Source organism: Oncorhynchus tshawytscha, linkage group LG25 (genome assembly GCF_018296145.1).
Source record: "Oncorhynchus tshawytscha isolate Ot180627B linkage group LG25, Otsh_v2.0, whole genome shotgun sequence".
NCBI lineage: Eukaryota > Metazoa > Chordata > Actinopteri > Salmoniformes > Salmonidae > Oncorhynchus > Oncorhynchus tshawytscha.
Genome location: NC_056453.1, coordinates 39622969 through 39639699, shown reverse-complemented (window position 1 = coordinate 39639699; position 16731 = coordinate 39622969). Strand labels below are relative to the sequence as shown.

Below are 16731 nucleotides of genomic sequence, written 5' to 3'. Positions count from 1 at the left end.
CAGTCAAGCACCCAAACTAAAGTTGGCTAGCTTGCTAGCTACTTCCAGACACACATGAGACCATTCTGACCATTTTACTCGCCCTAGCAAAGCCGATTAGGCAATGTTCATGTTATCCAGATCGTTGATGACTGTAACTGTGCTGCTGGCAACAATTTAATTACGTTTTTTTGCCGATTACTGACACCGGCCATATTCAACCGGGTTGAGCGCTCGTAAATACATTATTCTCCGTTCTGGTACTTAGACGAGAGTGCTCTGAAACCGGAGATAATTTATGAAAACAACCGAATGTCCATTGAGAACGCACGCGGACTATACCAGTTATCTAAGATAAGAATGACAGGAATAATCAAGTCAATAAACATTGGGTAGTTAGGAATGGGGATGGCAACGCAAATAGTCTAGCTAGCTTTTGGAGAAGGAGGCGAGGATAGCGTGCACAGGTACTAGGATAGGACAGGGTTGATTTAGGCTGTTGTGCCTCTGCTTCATAATAACATGGTTACCATAATTCACTGAATAGAGGGGCACCAGCACCGTGTTACAACTGTACCAGTGTAACACTGAGAGGCACTGTTGTAATTCTAATGACCAACGGATAATGACGAGGCATCAAAAAACGGAGGCTACTGCATCATATTAAATATGATTGTATTTTGAAGTATCAGTCCATCAAAATGTATTGCTAAATATTTATTCTACATTGTGCACTTTTATAGGGAAAGGTAAATACATTTGAAAAATAAAATAAATAAAAAATAAACTAGATATTTCATAAATTATAATATTCATGGCTGGACATTGATGGACATTTCTAACTATTGTCTTGTTTTATAATTAAGATGGTGATGATAAGTATTATTATTAGGCCTAGTACATGTTGTTACAGTCACAGGTTGCAAATAGCAAGTTTTAGTTGAACTGATTCATCAGGTGTTCAGGTAAATAGTCAAGGAATTGCATCAGTGAAATCCCATTAAGACGTAAATTAAACAAATATGTACATTTGGATCCCGGAAGTCGCCTTGCCTGAATCCTGTTCAGCTCAAATCCTTCTGACTGTGCGTCGCAAGTGTAGCTGGAGAAGGAAGTGGCAGATGAGTGAGATTATCCACGACTACGCAAGAGCAACCTACCGGTGGTTACCGTACACTGGCGATTCAGACGGAGCGAACAGGTTGGTGGCTAGTAGAAAATGGGCAACGTTGACTCCAAACTCAACTTCAGAAAAGCTGTGATACAACTGACAACCAAAACACAGGTTTGTTGAAATAATAACTCTCTTTTGGGTAGGCTAATGCAGAGTTTAAATATTTATGAACACTTCTGTTTTTCAAGATACAAATAGCAATTCCAATGCGCCAGATGGTAGCCTTGTATTTGACACATGGATGAGAGGGTGGATAAATATGGAAAGGGCTACCATCTGTCTAAAAACACGGTTTACTGGTTTGTCTAAATGTAAACTTTTAATTCAAATATAGGCATAAGATATATATATATATAATTGGCTATGTGAACTGACAATTAGATTAATTGTAGGGTACTGTTATAAATACTGCAAATTTGTGTTCTAGAATTGTAGACTCATAACTTGGCAACAATGTTTCTATTTTGTAATCGAATGTTGCATTGCAATCGTACTTCTGTAGTTCCAATATAAACCCCACCAAGAGGCTGAGGTGGATCTGATGCAGAGCTACAATGAGATGCAGGTCTGAATACAGTTCATTCAGTGCCTGCTGTTGTGGCTGGCACTTGAATTGATCAGTTGCACAGTTTACCCGACAATTCAGCTGTTGGAAAATACACACAAAAAACAGGGTAGTCGAGATAACATTACAAGCTACATTTCTGATGTTGTGGTTGTTGAATGAATCATAACATTCAGACAATGTGGCTGATTTTAATGTGGGCTGAAATACATTAAAGTTAGGCAAATAAGCATCAGTCTAAACTGCAGTGTATAGGTTATATTTACTCTGTCATCAAGGACGTTCTGGAAAGATCTTAGAACAACTGGTATTATAATAGAATATGCAAATCAAGAGCAAATCAAGAACATGTGAAGTAGCTGAATATATTGTCTGACAAACATGTGTTCCATCATATGTCTACTTCTTTGGCTGGTTTCCCGGACACCCACTCACTCACCCACCCACTCACGCATCCACCCATCCACCCATCCACCCACCCACCCACCCATCCACCCATCCACCCACCCATCCACCCATCCACCCATCCATCCATCCATCCTGGACTAAAAGGCAATAAAGAATTTCCATCAAAAGTTATTAAGTATTATGTATACGGGGAACCGGCCCCTGACATTTCTTTCTGTCTATATTTAACTGTTTTCCTCCTGTAGGCTACAGCCAAGCAGGTCTCTCTCTCCTCCTGTAGGCTACAGCCAAGCAGCTCTCTCCTCCTGTAGGCTACAGCCAAGCAGGTCTCTGTCCTTCTGTAGGCTACAGCCAAGCAGGTCTCTGTCCTTCTGTAGGCTACAGCCAAGCAGGTCTCTGTCCTTCTGTAGGCTACAGCCAAGCAGGTCTCTGTCCTTCTGTAGGCTACAGCCAAGCAGGTCTCTGTCCTCCTGTAGGCTACAGCCAAGCAGGTCTCTGTCCTTCTGTAGGCTACAGCCAAGCAGGTCCTGTCCTTCTGTAGGCTACAGCCAAGCAGGTCTCTGTCCTTCTGTAGGCTACAGCCAAGCAGGTCTCTGTCCTTCTGTAGGCTACAGCCAAGCAGGTCTCTGTCCTCCTGTAGGCTACAGCCAAGCCAGGGTCTCTGTCCTTCTGTAGGCTACAGCCAAGCAGGTCTCTGTCCTTCTGTAGGCTACAGCCAAGCAGGTCTCTGTCCTTCTGTAGGCTACAGCCAAGCAGGTCTCTGTCCTTCTGTAGGCTACAGCCAAGCAGGTCTCTGTCCTTCTGTAGGCTACAGCCAAGCAGGTCTCTGTCCTTCTGTAGGCTACAGCCAAGCAGGTCTCTGTCCTTCTGTAGGCTACAGCCAAGCAGGTCTCTGTCCTTCTGTAGGCTACAGCCAAGCCAGGTCTCTGTCCTTCTGTAGGCTACAGCCAACAGCAGGTCTCTCCTCCTGTAGGCTCCCAAGCAGGTTCTCTGTCCTGTAGGCTACAGCCAAGCAGCTCTGTCCTTCTGTAGGCTACAGCCAAGCAGGTCTCTGTCCTTCTGTAGGCTACAGCCAAGCAGGTCTCTGTCCTTCTGTAGGCTACAGCCAAGCAGGTCTCTGTCCTTCTGTAGGCTACAGCCAAGCAGGTCTCTGTCCTTCTGTAGGCTACAGCCAAGCAGGTCTCTGTCCTTCTGTAGGCTACAGCCAAGCAGGTCTCTGTCCTTCTGTAGGCTACAGCCAAGCAGGTCTCTGTCCTTCTGTAGGCTACAGCCAAGCAGGTCTCTGTCCTTCTGTAGGCTACAGCCAAGCAGGTCTCTGTCCTTCTGTAGGCTACAGCCAAGCAGGTCTCTGTCCTTCTGTAGGCTACAGCCAAGCAGGTCTCTGTCCTTCTGTAGGCTACAGCCAAGCAGGTCTCTGTCCTTCTGTAGGCTACAGCCAAGCAGGTCTCTGTCCTTCTGTAGGCTACAGCTCTCTGTCCTTCTGTAGGCTACAGCCAAGCAGGTCTCTGTCCTTCTGTAGGCTACAGCCAAGCAGGTCTCTGTCCTCCTGTAGGCTACAGCCAAGCAGGTCTCTGTCCTTCTGTAGGCTACAGCCAAGCAGGTCTCTGTCCTCCTGTAGGCTACAGCCAAGCAGGTCTCTGTCCTCCTGCCAGGCTCTGTCCTTCTGTAGGCAGCCAAGCAGGTCTCTGTCCTCCTGTAGGCTACAGCCAAGCAGGTCTCTGTCCTCCTGTAGGCTACAGCCAAGCAGGTCTCTGTCCTCCTGTAGGCTACAGCCAAGCAGGTCTCTGTCCTCCTGTAGGCTACAGCCAAGCAGGTCTCTGTCCTCCTGTAGGCTACAGCCAAGCAGGTCTCTGTCCTCCTGTAGGCTACAGCCAAGCAGGTCTCTGTCCTCCTGTAGGCTACAGCTCAAGCCAAGCAGGTCTCTGTCCTCCTGTAGGCTACAGCCAAGCAGGTCTCTGTCCTCCTGTAGGCTACAGCCAAGCAGGTCTCTGTCCTCCTGTAGGCTACAGCCAAGCAGGTCTCTGTCCTCCTGTAGGCTACAGCCAAGCAGGTCTCTGTCCTCCTGTAGGCTACAGCCAAGCAGCTCTCTGTCCTCCTGTAGGCTACAGCCAAGCTGGTCTCTGTCCTCCTGTAGGCTACAGCCAAGCTGGTCTCTGTCCTCCTGTAGGCTACAGCCAAGCTGGTCTCTTTCCTCCTGTAGGCTACAGCCAAGCAGGTCTCTGTCCTCCTGTAGGCTACAGCCAAGCAGGTCTCTGTCCTCCTGTAGGCTACAGCCAAGCAGCTCTCTGTCCTCCTGTAGGCTACAGCCAAGCAGCTCTCTGTCCTCCTGTAGGCTACAGCCAAGCAGCTCTCTCCTCCTGTAGGCTACAGCCAAGCAGCTCTCTCCTCATGTAGGCTACAGCCAAGCAGCTCTCTCCTCATGTAGGCTACAGCCAAGCAGCTCTCTCCTCATGTAGGCTACAGCCAAGCAGGTCTCTGTTCTTCTGTAGGCTACAGCCAAGCAGCTCTCTCTCCTGTAGGCTACAGCCAAGCAGCTCTCTCTCCTGTAGGCGGATGTACCTGATCCCTGTCTGTCTGTTCATCTCCCCCAGCCTGTGGAGGCTACGGACCATGCCTTCTGGGACCAGTTCTGGGCGGATACTGCCACTACCGTCCAGGATGTGTTTGCTCTGGTGCCGGCAGCGGAGATACGAGCTGTCAGAGAAGAATCTCCCTCCAATCTGGCAACCCTCTGTTACAAGGTAATCTAGGCTGTGTGTGTGTGTGTGTGTGTGGATGTGTTTAACTATACTTGTGGGGACCAGAAGATCGCACAAGAATACTAAACAAACACAAATTTGACCAACTGGGGACATTGTTTTAGTCCCCACAAGGTCAAATGCTGTTTCTAGGGGGTTTAGGGTTAAGGTTAGACTTAGTGTGAGAATTAGGAGCCAGGGTTAGGAGCCAGGGTTAGTTTTATTGTTAGGGTTATTGTTAAGGGTAGAATTAGTGTTAGGGCTAGAATTAGGTTTAGGGTTAGGAGCCAGGGTTAGTTTTAGGGTTAGGAGCCTAGGGTGAGGTTTAGGGTTAAGGTTAGAATTAGTGTTTGGGTTAGAATTTTGTTTTGGATTAGGAGCTAGTATAGATTTATGGGTTAGGGAAAATAGGATTTTGAATTTTGTGTGTGTGTGTCCCTTAACACTCACACCCATATACGGGTTGAAAATGGCAGATTTTGGACATTGACAAGCGCCTAAATATAAACGCAGTGTCTGTACAGTAACATGCTATACATGACGTCAGAGCTCAGTGTCTGTTCAGTAACATGCTATACATGACGTCAGAGCTCAGTGTCTGTTCAGTAACATGACGTCAGAGCTCAGTGTCTGTTCAGTAACATGCTATACATGACGTCAGAGCTCAGTGTCTGTTCAGTAACATGCTATACATGACGTCAGAGCTCAGTGTCTGTTCAGTAACATGCTATACATGACGTCAGAGCTCAGTGTCTGTTCAGTAACATGCTATACATGACGTCAGAGCTCAGGGTCTGTACAGTAACATGCTATACATGACGTCAGAGCTCAGTGTCTGTTCAGTAACATGCTATACATGACGTCAGAGCTCAGTGTCTGTTCAGTAACATGCTATACATGACGTCAGAGCTCAGTGTCTGTTCAGTAACATGCTATACATGACGTCAGAGCTCAGTGTCTGTTCAGTAACATGCTATACATGACGCTCAGAGCTCAGGGTCTGTACAGTAACATGCTATACATGACGTCAGAGCTCAGTGTCTGTTCAGTAACATGCTATACATGACGTCAGAGCTCAGTGTCTGTTCAGTAACATGCTATACATGACGTCAGAGCTCAGTGTCTGTTCAGTAACATGCTATACATGACGTCAGAGCTCAGTGTCTGTTCAGTAACATGCTATACATGACGTCAGAGCTCAGTGTCTGTTCAGTAACATGCTATACATGACGTCAGAGCTCAGTGTCTGTTCAGTAACATGCTATACATGACGTCAGAGCTCAGTGTCTGTACAGTAACATGCTATACATGACGTCAGAGCTCAGTGTCTGTTCAGTAACATGCTATACATGACGTCAGAGCTCAGTGTCTGTACAGTAACATGACGTCAGAGCTCAGTGTCTGTTCAGTAACATGCTATACATGACGTCAGAGCTCAGTGTCTGTTCAGTAACATGCTATACATGACGTCAGAGCTCAGTGTCTGTTCAGTAACATGCTATACATGACGTCAGAGCTCAGTGTCTGTTCAGTAACATGCTATAAATGACGTCAGAGCTCAGTGTCTGTTCAGTAACATGCTATACATGACGTCAGAGCTCAGGGTCAGTACAGTAACATGTATACATGACGTCAGAGCTCAGTGTCTGTTCAGTAACATGCTATACATGACGTCAGAGCTCAGTGTCTGTTCAGTAACATGCTAAATGACGTCAGAGCTCAGTGTCTGTTCAGTAACATGCTATACATGACGTCAGAGCTCAGTGTCTGTTCAGTAACATGCTATACATGACGTCAGAGCTCAGTGTCTGTTCAGTAACATGCTATACATGACGTCAGAGCTCAGTGTCTGTTCAGTAACATGCTATACATGATGTCAGAGCTCAGTGTCTGTTCAGTAACATGCTATACATGACGTCAGAGCTCAGTGTCTGTTCAGTAACATGCTATACATGACGTCAGAGCTCAGTGTCTGTTCAGTAACATGCTATACATGACGTCAGAGCTCAGTGTCTGTACAGTAACATGCTATACATGACGTCAGAGCTCAGTGTCTGTTCAGTAACATGCTATACATGACGTCAGAGCTCAGTGTCTGTACAGTAACATGACGTCAAGCTCAGTGTCTGTTCAGTAACATGCTATACATGACGTCAGAGCTCAGTGTCTGTTCAGTAACATGCTATACATGACGTCAGAGCTCAGTGTCTGTTCAGTAACATGCTATACATGACGTGAGCTCAGTGTCTGTTCAGTAACATGCTATACATGACGTCAGAGCTCAGTGTCTGTACAGTAACATGCTATACATGACGTCAGAGCTCAGTGTCTGTTCAGTAACATGCTAACATGACGTCAGAGCTTAGTGGCTGTTCAGTAACATGCTATACATGACGCAGAGCTCAGTGTCTGTACAGTAACATGCTATACATGACGTCAGAGCTCAGTGTCTGTTCAGTAACATGCTATACATGACGTCAGAGCTCAGTGTCTGTACAGTAACATGCTATACATGACCAGCTCAGTGTCTGTACAGTAACATGAAGAGCTCAGTGTCTGTTCAGTAACATGCTAGAAATGACTTAGTAACAGAGCTCAGTGTCTGTACAGTAACATGCTATACATGACGTCAGAGCTCAGTGTCTGTTCAGTAACATGCTATACATGACGTCAGAGCTCAGTGTCTGTTCAGTAACATGCTATACATGACGTCAGAGCTCAGTGGCTGTTCAGTAACATGACGTCAGAGCTCAGTGTCTGTACAGTAACATGCTATACATGACGTCAGAGCTCAGTGTCTGTTCAGTAACATGCTATACATGACGTCAGAGCTCAGTGGCTGTTCAGTAACATGCTATACATGACGTCAGAGCTCAGGCTCTCCGCTTCACAGCTCTGAATGGGTTTTGACTGACAGACATTCTGAACTTCAGCACCTTGTGCGACAAGTTGACCCATCCCTCCCTCTAATTGGACAACTCTTGCACCTTTTTGGTTGTCTGAGTGAGGGAAATATGGTAAATTTAAGAGGATTTGATTAGATCTTAATGTATTTTGAAAGATGAGACGTTAAAGATTCTAAGAAATATCGCTTTGATGTCATACAAGCAAGCAAAAACGCCAAACGTGCACTTCACATTTCTATGTCATAAAACTCATGTGATGTACAGAGTCAACATTTATGATGTCTGTGTTTTGATGTACAGTTACATGATGACATGGTGTTATACCCTGGGTTGTCCTGAACAGAATGAGCCAATGTTTGTCCACAGACCATGCATCTGAATGCACAAATGACTCCATTCTTTGCGGACCTAAAGTACGATCTGCTTCTCTGAATTCTCTACTGAAAGCCTAACACTGTAAGATCGTATTTTATCATTTAACAAGCCATGTTGTAATGGAACAAGCTTTCAGATGATGCCCACCTGACCCAGATTGTGATTTATAAAGGACCGTTTTTGGATTGTGTAAACAACAGCGGGGATGCAGGGTTGTGTTCCTAACTTAACAGCTACAAGTGTGTTCGCTCTAGTTCCTCAACAGCACAGCTCGGCGAGCTCAAAAAAAGCACCTTATAGTTGAAGACTCTTTTTATGAGTCATAAAAGTGCATTGAAATGACTTAGGAACTGTGGACACTTTGGAGAAGTGTGTGTGTGGCCACTTGGAAACACCAGTTAGTCCTCACCTTTAGTCTAATACTTATCCCCATAATCTTTCCCTTTTGATTGTTACCATGGTTATACATATGTGGTCCATATTTCTTCTGTAAGAAACCTTTCAGAGTGGGGCAGTGGTCTGAGGCATTGCATCGCAGTGCTAGCTGTGCCACTAGAGATCCTGGTTCAAGTCCAGATTCTGTCGCAGCCGGCCGCGACCGGGATACCCATTGGCCAGCGCACAATTGGCCCAGCGTCGTCCGGGTTAGAGGTGGGGTTTGGCCGGCAGGGATGTTCTTGTCCCATCGTGCACTAGCAACTCCTGTGGGGGACCGGGCGCAATGCATGCTGACACCATTGCCAGGTGTACGGTGCTTCCTCCGACACATTGGTGCGGTTGGCTTCCAGGGGGAAGTGAGTGTTGTATCACAAAGCAGTGTGGCTTGGCTGGGTTGTGTTTCGGAGGACGCACGGCTCTCGACCTTTGTCTCTCCCGAGTCTGTATGGGAGTTACAGCGATGGGACAAGACTGAAACTACCAATTCAATACCACACAATTGGGGAGAAAATTAATTTACTTTAAGTAAAAAAAAAAAAACATTCAATGTAGCCTTAACCCTATAGGCTACTTCCCAGGAGAAGTAAGGGGTTAACCTTTTTTTTGTCTACCTTGGATACAGTTGAGAAAGTAGCACAATGCAAGTAGTACAGTAACATTACAGTGGACATATTCTGAGTGTGTTTGTGGTGCTGTAACAGGGGTATTCTGAGTGTGTTTTGTGGTGCTGTAACAGGCGTATTCTGAGTGTGTTTTGTGGTGCTGTAACAGGCGTATTCTGAGTGTGTTTTGTGGTGCTGTAACAGGCGTATTCTGAGTGTGTTTAGTGGTGCTGTAACAGGTGTATTCTGAGTGTGTTTAGTGGTGCTGTAACAGGCGTGTGTTTAGTGGTGCTGTAACAGGCGTGTGTTTAGGGGTGCTGTAACAGGCGTATTCTGAGTGTGTTTAGTGGTGCTGTAACAGGTCAGGTGTTCCATCTGGGTTTGCTTCTAATATGTATCTTGTAGGTTTTCAATAGAAAGAGGGACTGGTGTGTGTGTGTGTGTGTGTGTGTGTGTGTTTGAGCCTTTTCTGTATTTAAACAGAGTCCATTGGTTACCTTGGATACAGTTGGTGTGAAAGGAATGCTAGTGTTTGTTATTCACAGTTCAGTTGAATGTAAAGGCTTTATTACTGCAGCAGATGGACTGAACTATTGTTGAATGTTCTGCCTGTGTCGCGCCTCAAGGGTCCACTGTATAAGACCTCAAATGGAAACACTTGTATAAAAGCAGGAAATGAAGCGGTTTGTGTGTTGTGTTGTGCTAACTATACATGTTAATGTGTCCATTCCAGGCAGTGGAGAAGCTTGTCCAGGGGGCTGACTCTGGTTGTCCCTCGGAGAAGGAGAGACAGATCGTCCTCAACTGCATCCGTCTGCTCACACGTATCCTACCGTATATCTTTGAGGACGCAGACTGGAGAGGCTTCTTCTGGTCCACCGTGCCTGGTGCCGGGAGAGCTGGGGTAAGTGTACTGTTCTCCTCATCTTGGCTGAGGTTAAACTGAACAGAACGGTGCCCTTCCAATAGAGAGAAGAAACGCTGTGCAGACGTGTTGTGTGCTACCCGAGCCCATTGGACTTTTGAGCCCTGTGCAGACGTGTTCTGTGCTACCCGAGCCCATTGGACATTTGAGCCCTGTGAAGACGTGTTCTGTGCTACCCGAGCCCATTGGACATTTGAGCCCTGTGAAGACGTGTTCTGTGCTACCCGAGCCCATTGGACATTTGAGCCCTGTGCAGACGTGTTCTGTGCTACCCGAGCCCATTGGACATTTGAGCCCTGTGCAGACGTGTTCTGTGCTACCCGAGCCCATTGAACATTTGAGCCCTGTGCAGACGTGTTCTGTGCTACCCGAGCCCATTGGACATTTGAGCCCTGTGCAGACGTGTTCTGTGCTACCCGAGCCCATTGGACATTTGAGCCCTGTGCAGACGTGTTCTGTGTTACCCGAGCCCATTGGACATTTGAGCCCTGTGAAGACGTGTTCTGTGCTACCCGAGCCCATTGGACATTTGAGCCCTGTGCAGACGTGTTCTGTGCTACCCGAGCCCATTGGACATTTGAGCCCTGTGCAGATGTGATTTCATCTTGTATGCAATTTGTGTATCGGTTTATCAGAGGTCATATTAATTATTATTAGTTTGTTTGAGACTCACTTTTCGGTTCCCTTCATTTTCGTCTCCCCTTGTCAAATTAAGGGGGATGCACACTGCCAAGGATGCTAGTCTCTGTCTCCACTTGCTAGCCTCTTTCTCGAGCTCTCTGTCAGCTTGAGTTGAAAAGATTGCCTGTTATGCAATCCATTAAATTAACTCAGTCTCTCAGAATCAGTGTGTGTTGTCTTCTCCCTATGAACTTACATCAGCATGCCTGCTATGTCTCTACAGAGAGAGCGAGAGAGAGAGAGACGTGATTGGTTCAGACTAGTGAGTTCATGACTGCTTCACCATAGTCCTTACCCAGCACTGTCACTGACTGAACAAATCATTTAAATTCTGGTTGAATTACTTTATGTACAGATATATGTACTTGTTTACAGATCATTGGATAGAGGATTGTTTTTCTCATGGTGAAAAGCATGCTGGGAAATTAGCACCCAAGATTCACTGTGTCGTGGGTTGGAGAGCAGACAAACACAGAAATACTGTTCTTTCCCAACTCCGAGTTTGTTCTTTCACCCTTTTCAGTTTTGTACAGATCAGATCTTCTACTTGGATCTGAGTTCTCCACTCTGGTACTGTCTGGACCCCACTACTGCAGCTACTACTGTGTTGTCTGGTGGGAACTGTGTCTATTCAGGTTTCCAAAGCTCTGACCTGCCAGCGTTATGTTCATTAGGACACACCTTACACACAGTTTTTCAAACATCTTGATAACACACACACACACACACATGTTTGTTGATTTTTGGACAAGATTATGTTGTGCCTCCCCGTTTCAGTCTGTTTTCATGCCTAATGAACACTATCCTGAGGTTGAGAGAGCTCTTTGAGTGGGGGATTTCCTTCTTCCTTAATGTCTGCTAATTGTTGAGCCAGCTGGGTCTCCTGTTACCTGGCCTGACGAGCACCTCAGCCTGCCTGAACAGTGCTCATATTGTGCCACCCCTCCATCTTGCCTCCCATGCATCCCTCCTGGACAATGGTTGAATTGAGGAGGTATTGGATAACCTTTTAATTAAAGTGAGAGGCTGGATGGGTGAATGGTGAACTATTATGGGAATGGGAGGGAATGCAGAATGGCTGTAGCAATCAATGAGGAGGCATTCTGTACTATACTTTGATTTGGACTGGTTGATATATTTCTGTCACATTCTTTATGCAGTTCTACTGAGCCCATCATATACTACAGTAATAATATATACATGTACTATTAGTATCTCAAGGACATGTTTCCTGTGACCGAGCTCTTTCTCTGTCTCCTAGCAGGATTGATTGATTGGCCAGTTAAAGAAAACACATGTTTTTTAATGTGACGGGGATAACACACAGTCAGACTTACAGTATTTCCGTTTCCTAAAGTCCGTGAAGTAAAACAAAGACACACATTGTTAAAGGGATACTTTGGGATTTTGGCCCTTTATCTACTTTCCCCAGAGGCAGATAAACTCGTGGATACCGCTGTTATGTCTCTGAAGAAGTAAGTTAAAGGTATTTTCATGAGCCAATGCTAACTTCTGTTAGCACAATGAATGGAATTATATTTATTTATTTAACTTTGATTTAACTCGGCATGTCAGTTAAGAACAAAATCGTATTTTACAATGACGACCTACCCCGGCCAAAACCGGACATCGCTGGGCCAATTGTGCGCCGCCCTACGGGACTCCCAATTACAGCCCGGATGTGATGAAGCCTAGATTCAAACCAGGTACTGTAGTGACACCTCTTGCACTGAGATGCAGTGCCTTAGACCGCTGCGCCACTCGGGAGCCCCAATTTTTTATATGGGTATCTGTTAGCATGCTAGCAACTTACTTCAAACTGCACGCAGAGACAAAAAAAATTGTCCCCGAGTTCGTCTGAAAAAGGTCAAGCCATACCCCCCCACACATCTAGAGGATATTTAGCAAGCTCTCTGCCTAGGTGAACTCACAGTGCCATGGGAACCACGGACCGCGGATGAAGGTGTGGGTGCAGAGGAGGAGGAGGAGGAGGAGAAGAATTGGATTGTGTCTTAGGAGGAGAAGGATGATGATGATGATGTCTTATCTCCCAGCAGGATGAAGGTGATGATGATGATGATGGAGCGAGGCCCCTGGCTGAGTCTCTCCTCCTGGCTGTATCTGACCTGCTTTTCTGTCCAGACTTCACCGTCCAGAGCCACAAGAGGACAGGTTCGGTGAGTAACCCCCTCCACTTCGGACAAACACTATTGAGAGAAAAACGGATAATACAAACTGGACAAGTAGTTTATCGTTCTGTTTTTTTTTTTTTTTGAGGGGCCAAATTGTAATTCAAGATCTGGGCACATAAAGGACGGTTATGTGGACACATTAGCACGGAACCCAAGCTAGGATTGTTCCGTAAGTGAACACAATGTCCCAGAATGTCTCCTCTGTACAGGCAGTGGTTCAGGGTTAATGAGTGACTCCAGTGCACAGCGGGAGCCGTGTGAGGTGAGGTGTGGCCCTCAGCCATGTTTGTTAACTGGGCTGAGAAAGGAGGAGGGTGTTAGACACTCCTTATCCACTGAGCAAATACCTCTATGGTGTTGTTGGCTGGACAGGGCCCAATGGTGTTAGGCAGGCTGTGAAATAAAGTGGAGACCTTCCTAATCTCCCCCAGTTGATCACTCACTCACAGATATACACACACACACACAGAATGTCTCTTACTTCCATGGTTAGAGTCAACTATTGAGAGTGAATACTATCCTGCAAGACTGACCGCACAACATTGTGAACTGAACTCTCTCTTAATATAGTAATCTATGAAGATTAACAATGAGGCTGCTGCTGACAGCTAGGGTCTAGTACAATGCATTCAAATGTCTGCCTGGCTGACAGTTCTCTCTCTCTGGTGTTGTAGATTGGTAAAGTCAGGTGAGTGTTCCACTCAGGTGGAAGGAAGTGTGAACAAAAGTTACATCCCAAATTGCACCCTATTCTCTATAAAAGTGCTCTACTTTTAACCAAAGCCCTGATCAAAATGGGCCCTGATCAATATTAGTGCACTATATACAGATGTAGGATCTTAATTTGACCTGTTTTGTCACAGGAGGGAGATAATCCTGCAGCAGGAGGGTTTTAATGTCTGAATAAATATTTAGAACCAGAGCCAAAGGGGGGCAGCTGGAAGCAGTGTTTGTATACAATGCAGTACCATACCTACATTTTACCTATGGAAACTACGTACAGGCTACAGCGCGTCTCTTGGGAATTATTATGTGGATTATAATATATGGATATATTTGTAGGAGGTAGGTGCATTTTTTTGTTCGGGGAAATGTCATTGTTTTATTACATGTTCAAGGCAACCAATAGGACAAATACATTATTGGTGACCTCCGTGTCTGTCGCTTACAACCGCTGACCCCCGGCACACGCGCCAGAGTTGGCATGGGTTAGAATCCACCCTCTTCCTATCTTCTCCGTCTTTTCAACACTGTTCTCTCTTTTCAAAAAAAGCTTTATGAAAAATGAACCACAATAGGAGTGGGACTGAGCCACTAGGAGTGGGACTGAGCCACTAGGAGTGGGACTGAGCCACTAGGAGTGGGACTGAACCACAATAGGAGTGGGACTGAGCCACAATAGGAGTGGGACTGAGCCACTAGGAGTGGGACTGAGCCACTAGGAGTGGGACTGAACCACAATAGGAGTGGGACTGAGCCACAATAGGAGTGGGACTGAGCCACAATAGGAGTGGGACTGAGCCACAATAGGAGTGGGACTGAGCCACAATAGGAGTGGGACTGAGCCACAATAGGAGTGGGACTGAGCCACAATAGGAGTGGGACTGAGCCACAATAGGAGTGGGACTGAGCCACAATAGGAGTGGGACTGAGCCACAATAGGAGTGGGACTGAACCACAATAGGAGTGGGACTGAGCCACAATAGGAGTGGGACTGAACCACAATAGGAGTGGGACTGAGCCACAATAGGAGTGGGACTGAGCCACAATAGGAGTGGGACTGAACCACAATAGGAGTGGGACTGAACCACAATAGGAGTGGGACTGAGCCACAATAGGAGTGGGACTGAGCCACAATAGGAGTGGGACTGAGCCACAATAGGAGTGGGACTGAGCCACAATAGGAGTGGGACTGAACCACAATAGGAGTGGGACTGAACCACAATAGGAGTGGGACTGAACCACAATAGGAGTGGGACTGAGCCACAATAGGAGTGGGACTGAACCACAATAGGAGTGGGACTGAACCACAATAGGAGTGGGACTGAACCACAATAGGAGTGGGACTGAACCACAATAGGAGTGGGACTGAGCCACAATAGGAGTGGGTCTGAACCACAATAGGAGTGGGACTGAACCACAATAGGAGTGGGACTGAACCACAATAGGAGTGGGACTGAGCCACTCCTTTAAAAAAATAACTGAAAGAAATAATTAATCATTGGACAAATAACAATTAGATTGTGAGTGCACTTCCAACATAAAACATGATTTAAAAAAATACAAGGTAGGCTAAATTGATGAATAGAACATGCACCTTAGCAAGCAACAGTAGATGCTATTGCTAACTGATTTCACAATTCAAACAATTTAATTGTTTTATTTTTTTAAACAATGAACTCTATGCTGAGATTCAGCTTTTAAGCCTCCAATACATTGCAAGTTTCTCTGTCACAGCTCTCTCTGTCCAAGCTCTCTCTGTCCAAGCCCTCTCTGTCCAAGCTCTCTCTGTCCAAGCTCTCTCTGTCCAAGCTCTCTCTGTCCAAGCTCTCTCTGTCCAAGCTCTCTCTGTCCAAGCTCTCTCTGTCCCAGCTCTCTCTGTCACAGCTCTCTCTGTCCAAGCTCTCTCTGTCACAGCTCTCTCTGTCACAGCTCTCTCTGTCACAGCTCTCTCTGTCACAGCTCTCTCTGTCACAGCTCTCTGTCACAGCTCTCTCTGTCACAGCTCTCTGTCACAGCTCTCTCTGTCACAGCTCTCTCTGTCAAGCTCTCTCTGTCACAGCTCTCTCTGTCACAGCTCTCTCTGTCACAGCTCTCTCTGTCACAGCTCTCTCTGTCCAAGCTCTCTCTGTCACAGCTCTCTCTGTCACAGCACTCTCTGTCCAAGCTCTCTCTGTCACAGCACTCTCTGTCCAAGCTCTCTCTGTCCAAGCTCTCTCTGTCACAGCTCTCTGTCACAGCACTCTCTGTCCAAGCTCTCTCTGTCACAGCTCTCTCTGTCACAGCTCTCTCTGTCACAGCTCTCTCTGTCCAAGCTCTCTCTGTCCAAGCACCCTCTGTCCAAGCTCTCTCTGTCACAGCTCTCTCTGTCCAAGCTCTCTCTGTCCAAGCACCCTCTGTCCAAGCTCTCTCTGTCACAGCTCTCTCTGTCCAAGCACCCTCTGTCCAAGCACCCTCTGTCACAGCACTCTCTGTCCAAGCTCTCTCTGTCACAGCTCTCTCTGTCACAGCTCTCTCTGTCCAAGCTCTCTCTGTCCAAGCACCCTCTGTCCAAGCTCTCTCTGTCACAGCTCTCTCTGTCCAAGCTCTCTCTGTCCAAGCTCTCTCTGTCCAAGCTCTCTCTGTCCAAGCACCCTCTGTCCAAGCTCTCTCTGTCACAGCTCTCTCTGTCCAAGCACCCTCTGTCCAAGCTCTCTCTGTCCAAGCTCTCTCTGTCCAAGCTCTCTCTGTCCAAGCTCTCTCTGTCCAAGCTCTCTCTGTCACAGCTCTCTCTGTCACAGCTCTCTCTGTCCAAGCTCTCTCTGTCCAAGCTCTCTCTGTCCAAGCTCTCTCTGTCCAAGCTCTCTCTGTCACAGCTCTCTCTGTCCAAGCTCTCTCTGTCCAAGCTCTCTCTGTCACAGCTCTCTCTGTCACAGCTCTCTCTGTCACAGCTCTCTCTGTCACAGCTCTCTCTGTCACAGCTCTCTCTGTCACAGCTCTCTCTGTCACAGCTCTCTCTGTCACAGCTCTCTGTCACAGCTCTCTCTGT

General features: G+C 46.6%; 1 protein-coding gene across 4 annotated transcripts in view; it reads left to right on the top strand.

Annotated features, from left to right (window-relative positions):
* Positions 1–1019: 1019 nt before the first annotated feature.
* LOC112236267 (protein HID1) overlaps positions 1020–16731 on the top strand; it is a 45126-nt gene continuing 29414 nt past the window's right edge. Inside the window, exons 1-4 of one of the 4 annotated variants that reach the window (XM_042305744.1) lie at positions 1020–1264; positions 4718–4867; positions 9919–10089; positions 12849–12968. In XM_042305744.1, the coding sequence (XP_042161678.1) occupies positions 1199–1264; positions 4718–4867; positions 9919–10089; positions 12849–12968 (507 nt within the window). In that variant the 5' untranslated portion in view covers positions 1020–1198. Of the gene's footprint in view, positions 1265–4717; positions 4868–9918; positions 10090–12845; positions 12969–16731 lie in introns of all 4 variants that reach the window. The other 3 variants (XM_042305743.1, XM_042305745.1, XM_042305746.1) reach the window with 3 other exon arrangements.